Raw genomic sequence first — 11,715 nt, forward strand, 5'->3', positions numbered from 1 at the left:
GTATCTTTTCTTTTATGTACACTGAGAGTATTTGCACCAAGACAAATTCCTTGTGTGTCCAATCACACTTGGCCAATAAAGAATTCTATTCTATTCTGTTAAAGGGGCCACTTCAGGCACTTACGAAACCAATACCTTCAGAACATACTGGTTTTGTAAGTGCCTGAAATGGCCCCTTTTATTGGCGGTAACTCATCCCACATGCCTCAAGAAGACTTAGGATTGATTCTTTCTGGCTGTATTTACTTATAGCAGAGCCAAAGTGATGGCTATGGTATTGGGATTTAGACCAGGAAGATCAAGGTACAAGTTTCCATTTGATCATGGAGCTCACTCAATGACTGTGAACCAGTTATTTTCACTCAGCCTAACCCATCTCACAAAACTGTTATTAAGGGATAAAACTACAGAATACTCCAGATAGGCTACTTGCACTTAAAGAGAAAAGGTGGGATCTAAATTCAATGAATATATAAAATAACAAATAAAATGAATGTTATGGCTAACTGAACATACTAGATTCACCTAATATACTGAATCATTGGCTAAGCGCATTGGCTGGCCTAGCACAATGCACTGAGCAACAAATAAGCCAATCTCAGCTTCTGAAGTAATAAATTATGTAATTTCAGATAAAGAATGATACGATTTACTGCCTCTTCTGTGTAATAACAGCAACAATCAGACTCTCTGCTTTCTGGGTGGATATCAGAGGTGGTATTCAGCAGGTTCTGACCAGTTCTGGAGAACCGATAGTGGAAATTTTGAATAGTTTGGAGAACCAGCAAATACCACCTCTGACTGGAGATTTTACAGTATCCTTCCCCTGCCACACCCACCAAGTCACGCACACAGAACCAGTAGTAAAAAAATTTGAATCCCATCACTGGTGGATATGTTTTGATGTTTGCAGAAACCCCCCTTATAACCCACAGTTTTACAGTCCAAATATAGGTTTAGTGTCTCTGGGAGGATTCAGTTGAATTACAACTAATTGATTTTAATAGAAAATCAGTGACTGTAATATTTTGAGAGACCGAATTTTGTAGCACCTGCTGAACGGGAAATGCAAACACTGTTATTAAAGGCCTATTTATTGCTCAAAATATCAGTTACCAAGCACTAAAGAGGTAAAGACACTAACCTCACTACCTGTATGTAGCCAGCAGCAAGTCTGTCTGTCTGTCTATCTCCCTCTCTCCCTCCCTCCCCCTCTCTCCCCCTCCCTCCCTCCGCCTCTCTCCCTTGTCAGTTTAAGGATTGGAATAAAGGTGCTTCTTTTTACACACAATGGGAATTAGAAATACTTTATAAATAATCCTTCAGATTCCAATCATTCTTCAGAAAGACATAACAGGATGTGGAAGTGGTAGCGTGGGTTGTATTCTACCATTTCTGATTTAATTCTCTAGCTACAGCCTGAATGGAAGATTTGATTAAACAGATGCATGTTGCTATTCACTTTCTCTACAGACACAGAGGAAGTGACTCATTAGTGGGATTCCCTTGACTGGTAGCGTTGGCCTCATCAAGCCTCTTCAATAGAAACCTTCAGGGTGAAACCCCTGCCAAGCCTATGTTGAAGTTCCGGTTTTAAAACAATGGTGGGAAGGGTTCTGGCCTATGCCTAGAATAGTGGAAATTGTTGGAAAGGAAATGCATGTTCCGGTATAGCAGTGAAACCTACAGTGAGCTACGGTAAAAAAAGTGGGAGTCAGCAAGATCTACTTCCCCTTCCCAATGCCTTCACCCAAGAGAACACAGATAGATCTCCCTCTCTCTCCAGAATGCTCAAACACTATACTTGGCTTTTCCATAAATATTTTTTAATGTTTGCAAAATAATGTGCTTAAGGATTATCATGATCTCTCATCAGAATGGGCAAGGAACCATTTTGGACAATGGGCTTGTTGCAGGCTAAACTGTTCCAGACTACCCCATAGAAGCAGAATACTATTTCAGCTGACTCAGTGCTTATCATAATGTTTAATATCTTTTATAATTTACATTTATCATAATACTGAAATGGCCATAATTCTTGTCTTGTAAATGGAAGGCTGCCAGTTTGAAATCTGTCAGAAACTTTTAAAACATTGTTTTTTTTCTCTCCCCTACTTCTCTTTGTATGTTTGAAAAAGTTTCCTAGCAATTTCATTTTCCCAGTCACTTGAAATGCAAGGGTTTCAACTACAGTTCACAAGTAATTCAGAGATAATTTGGGCTATTAGGAAATTGAGGGTGCTGCTCTCATACCTCAATTGATGTGAAAAATGATGAAATAGTACACCAGTGGACTTAGTTTTTTTTTAAAAAAAAACCTCATATGTACATAAGGAAAAGTAAAAATTCAGGGAGTAAGCACTAAGTGTGGATATGTCCATGCTCCCAATTATTAGCAATGTGGACTGAATCATGTTGAATTGCTAATTTCTATTGTTTTACTCTGCAATCATTGATTCATGCAAGGCTGCCACAATAGAAAATAGCAGCCCCTTTTATTTCTGAACCATGTTAAAATATTTTTACCAGATGGAGTGGCTGCATTTCGTGCCTTTCTGAAGACAGAATTCAGTGAAGAAAACCTGGAGTTCTGGCTGGCATGCGAGGAATTCAAGAAGATACGATCAACTACCAAACTAGCTACCAAGGCCCATCGGATTTTTGAAGAATTTGTTGATGTGCAAGCACCACGAGAGGTTAGCAGATGCAAAGCATGGGTAGTGGGGTAAGATATGACGGAACCATGGGTGCTCCTCTTGGGTTCATCAAACTTAGTACTTCAGCATTACCTTTAGGACTGGGGATCCTTAGTGATCCGTGGTGTTATCGTGGTAACTGAAGAAACCATGATCACTCTGATGATGTCTCAATCATATTTGAATAAACTGCATCACACATAAAATGTCTTTGAAATCATATTATTATTTGAATATTTGAAAAACAAAACAAATCCAAGGATATATGCTTGCCTTCTTTGCATATCACTTTATCCACACAGCCCTGTGAAGTGTGTTAGATTTTGTGATAATCACAGATAATCACTGGCTCACAGTCAACCGTGACAACCACAGTCAACTGTGACAAACCTTCCCTTTCATAACGATGGTGAAAGGGAAGGATAGGAAATAATTGTGATTATTAATTATTAATCATAATAATATTATAATAATTATTTTCATACACAGGCTGTTGTTTACAAAAATCGTAATACAAGTGGTCAATATTCTGTAATGTCATCAATACAGATACAAAACAATAATATCAGCAAGCCTGATATTAGATTGATTTTTCAGATGAAAACAAAGTATTTGTTTCTGACTATGTAACATAACTGCTACATTCAAATGAAAGGAATAGGAAAATAATTATTTTATGTACATTATTTTCATGTTTTTCTCTCCTTAGGTAAACATAGACTTCCAGACAAGAGAAGCAACAAGAAAGAATCTAGAAGAACCATCACCATCATGTTTTGACCAAGCCCAAGGGAAAATTCACAGCCTTATGGAAAAAGACTCTTACCCCAGGTTCCTGAGGTCCAAAATTTATACGGACCTGTTGTCTCAAACCCAGAGGAGGCTCAGCTAGGGCAGGGATCAGGAGGAGTGTCCTCCTTAGACACCACAAGCTTCTTGCACTAGCTACATCCATTTCTATGTGTGATGTTAAATTCATTTTCTTACAACAGCAATAGAAGGAGAGGAGACATGGAAGAAGCATGGAGAAATTGAGTTGTGTACATGGATAAAACATTTCACAGTATGAATCCAGTGCTGTCTTTGGATCCTTATCGTTCTGTGTATGCATGTCCATATTTTAACTGAAGACCATGCATATGTATAGCAGTAAAACCCTTAGTCCATCCCTGATAGAAGCTTCTAGCATATTCCAATATATCTGGACAAATCAATGAACTGAAGTAAAAGTAGGGTTAAGAACAATGATCAAATTGGACCATTTTCTGAAATGTTGCTCGAAGGAAAGCATGTAAGAGAATTTATAGTTGTATTTAACATCTCCAACCTGTTTGTTTTGAGGTTGCAGCTTCTGCTATTTCCAGCAACCCAAACACATATGGTGGGGACTGAACTGGGGAATTGATTTCGAATTAAGATAAAATGATATTGCCAATTGTTCTGTCCAAATCATTCAGGTTCACATAATTTCCGTTTGTAGGCTAGAGATAGAAAAACCCACAGCCCTCCAGATGTCCGAGCTTCCTTTACGATTGTAACTGCTGGAAGCAGCATCTGGTGGGTCATATGGGATCATATCCCCATCCCACTTTATCCTCTGTATAAAACAGAAATGCTGAACTAATGACAACTGGATGCGAAATTCAATGTCTTCCCATCAATATTTTGAAGATTATGTTTTTTAGAAAATAATTTGTACAAATGGACACTAGAGAAAAGAGTATGTAATTTAAAGTAACTCCTTCACATTGCCTGATAGTAAGACTGATCTTGGCAAGGATTTCTGAATACATTTTTCATATTGTAGACTAAGGAGGCAGAGGTCTTTCTTCCTGCTCAAAACTTCCTGCTCTTCCTTCCCAAATCTGTTTCCTGCACAGATTGGACCAAGCAACCTTGATTAACATGGCTAGTTCTGTTACTGGACAACTTGTCCAAGGTGCTAGATTTTTTTTTAAATGGCAGATGGGTATTAGAAGTAACTGGTTACCTTTTGCCCAGGAAGACTTGTTTTGTTAATAGGAATTTCTGGGAGTTCCCTTGGGATTGGATCTAGAACAGTGGCCTCCAATCTTGGGGCACCAGGGACCGGTTCTGTGGAGAGAGGATTTCGCGTGGACCAGAAGGGCCGTAGTTTCGTGTGCTGCCTGCATCCCATGGATGGGGCTTTGCTTGTTTGTGTGACCCTGTTTCTGACATGCCATGGACCGGTGCCATCCACAGACTAGGGGTTGGGGACCCCTGATCTAGAACATTTAGTTAACAAGTAAGAACACATGGCTGCAGTTTCCCTCAGTTGATTATTTCAAGAACCCCAGTTGGGTGGTAACATTTTTAGAACAAAAATTGTGAGTTTTATTTTATTTTGCCCCAAGGGAGAGCACCTCTGGGTGTAAAGCCCAGTTTTATTCCTTTAAGAGCTTCAACCGGAAAAAAAGGCAAAGTTCAGGAACATCCCAGACTCTGATGAAAACGATCATTTTTCTCACATTGAATGGCACTGTTCCCCCTCTCCTGTTATTTATTATTACCAAACTGATGTTGGTGCTCTGACCCTGTTTCTAGGGAACCTGCTTTGCGGGGGAGGGGGGGGAAATAATCCCTCTTTTGATGAAAAGCCCTATCTTGAATATCTGTTTGCGTGAATGGATAGACATCATGCAGCCCACATTTCTCTTCCCTTACAGCAGCATGCCCAATTATGTATGTACAGCAGATGTTGTATTTTATAACTTGAGATTTGCAGCTTAAAATAGACTTCACCTAGACATCTGCTATGTCATGATGTTGTCAGGCTCTGCAAAGAATAAATATTTCACGACAGACTTTGTACTGGGTGTGATTGCAGGGAGGCAGTTGGGCTTATTTCTACCAGCTAACAGGACCCATGTGGGACCTCAGGTAAAGTGGAGATAGGAGGGGGCAGACTGGGACGAAGCAGGAGCAATAAAAATAGATGAATTACTGCATATGCATTGGATTTCCAGCTGCTACCATCAAAACCAATCTGCCAATGTCGCCAGAGAAAATATAGCACATTCCTGAAAGTTTATTTTTCTGGCCAGAGGCGATTTCAAAGCATTGTTATCTGGAGCTCTTCCTGATAATCACACTCAGATGGAGGCCCCAAAAATGCTAAGTCATTCTGTATTGGGCTTAGCATTTAATAAGGACTCAGTCAATGCAATCTGATAAGATAACCCTAGTTTATGACTTAGCACAGAATGAATCCAATATGATTATCTGCAGTACAGAATCTCTGCAATGTAACCCAGCAAAATGAAGATAAGGAATTGCAAATATGAATGGAGGAGGAGCAGGAGGCAGGCTGCTGGGAGTTGTTCTATTTACATTTATTTCTGGTGTGAGAGTGTATTCAAATATGCCATATTATGCAGCCCCCCATCTGTAATAAGAACAATACACATGTTTAAAAGGAGAAGAAGAAAAGGAAGTAGAAAACTGAGCCATATGATGGTCCCTTTGTGGATTTGTGATTATAATTCAGAAGGAATCAAATGTGCTGGATAAAGAAGGAAAGAAGGAAAATGGATTTCCTAGTAGAGACATTCTAAAATTACAGAGTAAGAATAATTTCGGAGGTTTCTTAGGGAATCAAGGATGGGTTTTCTACAGGGTTTTTGTGTGTATGGATATCAAAGATTTGGATTTTGGTCATGTAACACCTACAAACAATCAAAGCTTATTAAGCAAAGGAGAAGGGTATCTATGGCCCTTCATCGGTTTTTATGCTGGACTATGACCAACTCAGCTGGACTGAGTTATATTTCAACTACCCTCACCTCCTCACTTAGCAAATGCTTAAAGCATTCTGAAGCAAGATTTTAAACAGAGACTCATTTAGCATACAGTACAAGATGGAAAAATACTGCACAAGCTTGTGCAAGGTCATAGACTAGTAAACATTATTTTGAACCAGTCACACTGGTGGTTGCAAGGCTGTTTCATAAATATTATTCTTTCTTTCATATGGAGTACTTTGGGCTGCAGTCTTCTAGCCCTTGAACAAAAGTAAGGGGAATTCATTTTAATGGTCTTACTTCAAAATCCCAAGGTTTGCCTAACTTTTCATTATGCTGATAATATTTTTCTGAAGAAACAGTAGAACCTTAGATGAATTTTCTATCTGCCTTTTGTCTCTCTTTTAGTCTCTTATCCCATGGTTTAGACTACAGGAAAGTGAATCATATTTTTTTTTTAAATATAATGGAAGGAAACATCTGAAAGAAGTATAATTATTTTGGTAACTGCTTTTGTGCAAGGAAATTCTCTTTCTTGGAAATAAAAATAGCTGAATTATTTAGAACTTTGTTTTAATGGAAAAATAGGCACTCGTAAACATCATGTGAACAGTGCAGCCTCATTGATGAATGGTTTCTTTCCCTGTTAATAAATTCAAGGAAATGGATGCGGGCCATTAATTATCACATAATATTACCTAAAAGAGAGATATATATGCTTACTTTAACTCTAATGGACAATTCTAGGAAAAAACATGCTTCTAAGCTCTAGTAGCCTAAATATATTAAACAAAAACAATCTGTTATTTATTAGTTAAAGGTATCACATGGAAGCAAGGGCAATGGAGAGTACCTATGATGTCCCCCCAGTTTCTAGAAATATCTGTTTTGAAAGGTTCTTAATTTGTATGTTGTCTCAGGCTTTTCAAGAAACCTTAAAATAAGCATAAATACTGCATGGTATGGATAAAGTGAACAGGTAGGTGCTATTTTCCTCTTCCAAAGACTAGAGCAAGAGGTTACCCAATGAAATTGAATCCTGGAAGAACCAGAATAAATACAAGGATTTTTGTTTTACATAGCATATCATCTTTAGATATTAGAATACAGTTACAAGATGTGGTGCTGATTACCAGCTTGGCTGGCTTCAAAACAGAGTTGGACCAATTAATGGAAGTCATGAGGATCAATGGCTGTTCGTCTTGATGATGGTGTGACTACCTCTGAAGGCCATTTGATGGGAGAGTAGTTGACTACCTTTATAGTTGGTAGGCTGGACTAGATGGGCCAAAGTGTGAACCAGCAAGGCATTGCTTTTATTGGTTCCATGTGGATTCTTGTAATGTGGCTGACTGGCTAGCTGTAATTGGTTTATTCAAGGATGAGTCTGTCTGAGGTAAAATTTAACTCCTTGAAAATTAAATGATTGGGTCACTTGATTCCTTTTTGGTGTTTCCATAATACACAAATGTATCAATCTATATATTAGAGTGGGCAGTCAAAACAACAACGAAGCCCAACTTGAACTAAAACAATGACAAACAATTTCACCAGTTACTGAGAAAATTACATGGACGTATCAATGCAATTACTAAGAGTCAAGCTTGACTTGAAGATGTCTTTTTCAAGTTAAATGAGCTATGGGATATGGCCAGTATGTTTACTTTATTTCTAGTTAAGACTTGTGATATTATTTCAATATACATGATTTTGCTGCCACATCAGCAAGAACATATTGCCGTGCATGCCTGTGGTCCTGAGAAAGAATAAGCTGCAGGATATCATCCATATTGATTTTTGGGTTATTATTTTATGTACAAAACCTTTAAAGAGAGGACATGGAAAACACTATTTGTACGCTCATAACTAAGCTTGTGTATTTATTTAGAAAAACATGTAGGAATCTATATGTCATAATGTTCTGATTATATATCTGATCACAATAAACAGTAATAACAACATCCTTGCATATGGAAAAACTACAGATCAGGAAGTGTGATAATTTGTATTCTCCACACACCAGGTTTCTTTCAAGCAGGGCTATTGTATATTAGATCCGATCTTTCATCTACAATTTGAACAGTAGAATTGCAAGAAAACCAAGTCAGTTGTTGATTGTAATTGCTTTGTTCAGAAGGAAGAAATTGACAGAACTGAGAGTCTACCAATGGTAACTAAGATAGGATGTGATCACTCACAATGGTGAGGTGGAAATTTTACTGGCTGAAGGCCCCAAGCCTGGAATTACCATGTCTATCTCTGTCTTCTCATCTGTCAATTCAAATATTTGGGTGGACTTTTTTGATTTGGATATAGGAATATCAATCTTCTGGAAAAGCCATATTTGGTCTTTCATAAGAGTGATACAATTAACAACACTTACAAGAACAGAAATAGACTGTGTAATCCAGATGTCTGGTCTCTCTCATAGCCAAAACCAAATGGACCACAGAGGACTTAAGCAGCCAAAAGTCATCACCAGCATGGTCATCAGTAGCATGTAGGGGTAATATATAGATAATGTCATGGTAGCACGTCCCTAAAAGTAAGGTTAGTAAGGTCTTTTCACGCTATTGCAAACAAGACATGAGCATGAACCTAAAAGATCTGAAGCTTGCTATGTTTGGCTCTCTAAGTATGGCTGGTGATTATCTGCTAAATACTCTATCATTTAATTTCAATGAACCAATTGCTTATAATAGATTTCCTTAATGGCTGAGGGAAATGTTTGGCAGAATTGGCTCCTGAAATATAGAGAATGCAAACAACAGCAGTGGTCCCAAGAGGGGAAAGTACATTACAAAGTGCATTACAAAGGTGATGTAATTTGTGACCTTAGCAAATCAGAGATTTCTCAGGGCTACTAATAAGATGTCCATAAGCTGCCCAGCTGAGTTCTAGAGGGATTTCTAGGGAGTGTTTTATAATATTCGTCTGAGTCCTAACACTAATTGCCTGCTAAACAACTGATCAAACCAATTGTTTCAGTGCTTTCTGTTTTTCAGAGTCATAGAGCTGGAAAGATGTTTATAAACAAGCACATGAATGGTCTAGGCCACCTATTTGATCCAGAGACTAGGTCCCTAGTGAAATAACTGATCAAATCTTCAAGGAAAAATAACATTACATTGCTATATGATCTTTCCCATTCAGACCCCCCACAATCTCCAGACAGTATAAAATCTTCACAGCTTCACCTGGACAACCAGAAACAGAGATGTAAAGTTATCGTCAGCATATTGATGATAGCTTGCCCTATATGCTGGATGACCTTTTCCAGCAGTTACATGTAGATACTGAAAACAGGGGCCTAGGGCCTGACCGTTGGCTCCCACAAACACCAGTTAGCACTGGCCTGGAAGAAGGAGGAAAACCATCATAAAATGGTTCTCCCACTCCTAAACCACTAAACCATTCCAAAAGAATATCATGGTTAGTACTGAATGCTCTTGAGAGATCAAAGAGGGCCAAGATGGATGCACCATGCCCACCCATAATTTACAACAGGTTAAAAAATGTGACTACAGTTGTCTTGGTATTATGTCATGGTTTGAATACAACTGGACAAGGTTGAGGCATTCTATTTGCCCCAGGGTTCTCTGAAACTGAAGGCTGATCACCTCAATAACCTTGCCTAAAAAGAGAAAGACTGAAAACCTGGACAAAAATTGTCCATAGATTCCATGATGGTTTGTTCTGGAGATGGTGAACCACCCCCTCTCTCAAGGACACATTTACCATTGCATAATTCCTTCCATATGCTCTCCCTGGAAATTTTCACCAACCAGGAGGGGTATGGATCCAATACACCCAAGATAGTTAGTATAACATGAGACATGACTGTTGGGAAACCAAAAAGAGATTAATTAATTAATCCTTACCCCTCCTGTTAGATTTGGCAAATGTATGCAATCCTACCAATATGATGCAACATAGTTACATTTGATTCTAAAAGGAAAACTTCTCAAAAATAAGATATTGATGAAAAAGTAACTGAAAGAAAAAGTCAACAGAGATGAATCATGTAACTATTTAAAACCACAGTAACTAAAGCTTACTTTGAATGTACCATATGAAATAATAATCAAATCAAAGCCAAGAAGAAACAAGCATGACTTTCTAACAGAGTCCAAAAAGAGGTAAACATTAAGAGGTGTTCCATTCTGGAATGGAAAGCCTGTTGTACAGGCTGGGATTGGTAGAGAAGGTGACTTTGGACAGATGGACATATCTGTGGGAGTTAAACAAATGCATTCAAAGGGAGCTCAACTATTGAGTAATAATTGGGCTCCTTTGGGACACAGCTTTACAGCTATTACAGAAGAGTGATAAAATCACTTTCAAAAACAGCTTGAAGGACAATTGACAGGCATGGAAAAAGTTGCATTATAGAAACAGCAGTTAGAAAGATGGTTCACTCACTATCTTTTGTTTCACCATGCAGTTCCTACAACCAGCTGTTGTTTGGGGTCTTTGAACCAGGGGAACAATTCAGAGATGTAACTCTTTAGGAGAAAAGGCTGATTTGAAAACAGTGGTTCACTTTGTCCAAAGCAGAATGGACCTGGAAACAAATCTATCTGCACCAGCTGGACATGTCAAAAGGTGCCGGACTGATCCCACTCTCCATGATCAGCTGACTGAAGAAGCAACAAAATAAAATGGCGGTGTAGCGCATTGAATTATATCAACAACAAAGTATGTCTCAGTATAAGGGGAAACCACAACCTTATCACCAGTACAACTAAGGATGATTTAAGGCTGGCTCAGACATGGACTAGAGATTAATTGAAGGCAATAATTTGAGGGCACAGCAGAAAATAGAGGTTGCTGGGGAATGTTGTGTACTAGTGCAAGTAAAGAAACAGTCCTGGTATAACTCTGGATTCTGTTCAGCTAACAGGTAGATCATAAACATGTAAACATTATTGTTCTCTTTTGGCCCTCACAATTTATATTTTAAATAAAATTCCCATATGAAACATAGAGATATTTATTATTTCTGTTGCTGAGATAAAATGGTCCAAGATCCAACTTAGCAACTAAGTTAAGCTCATAATGTCAATGCACACAATTTTAACTACACAACTTCAAACTAAAACAGATAATTGTTAGATACTTTAGATAGGTCCAAAACCCCTGGGCAAAACTACCTTGTTATACATAAGGCTGGTGACAAATGCTTTTATTTTTATGCTGCTTTTCAGTTGTGTTCAGCCCCCAAACCAGTATGTAGAATACTGAAATGAAAAAATAAG

At 38.2% G+C, this 11,715-nt stretch overlaps 1 protein-coding gene and 1 long non-coding RNA gene across 4 annotated transcripts in view; both read left to right on the plus strand.

The window, feature by feature from the left end:
- The window catches only part of RGS8 (regulator of G protein signaling 8), a 34,161-nt gene extending 29,841 nt beyond the window's left edge, over nt 1–4,320 (plus strand). For all 3 annotated transcript variants that reach the window (XM_087960864.1, XM_087960865.1, XM_026669143.2), the window contains exons 5-6: nt 2,530–2,696; nt 3,406–4,320. In XM_087960864.1, the coding sequence (XP_087816990.1) occupies nt 2,530–2,696; nt 3,406–3,588 (350 nt within the window). In that variant the 3' untranslated portion in view covers nt 3,589–4,320. The remainder of the gene's footprint in view (nt 1–2,529; nt 2,697–3,405) is intronic.
- Nucleotides 4,321–4,565: 245 nt separating this feature from the next.
- On the plus strand, nt 4,566–11,443 carry LOC148131308 (uncharacterized). The gene is made up of 2 exons (XR_015748716.1): nt 4,566–6,728; nt 10,902–11,443. It is a non-coding gene; the product is annotated as an uncharacterized LOC148131308 (long non-coding RNA).
- The last annotated feature ends 272 nt before the right edge of the window (nt 11,444–11,715 follow it).

The sequence above is a fragment of the Notechis scutatus genome, chromosome 3 (genome assembly GCF_049901735.1).
Source record: "Notechis scutatus isolate UNSWTSFEM ecotype Mainland chromosome 3, rNotScu1.2, whole genome shotgun sequence".
Lineage (NCBI taxonomy): Eukaryota > Metazoa > Chordata > Lepidosauria > Squamata > Elapidae > Notechis > Notechis scutatus.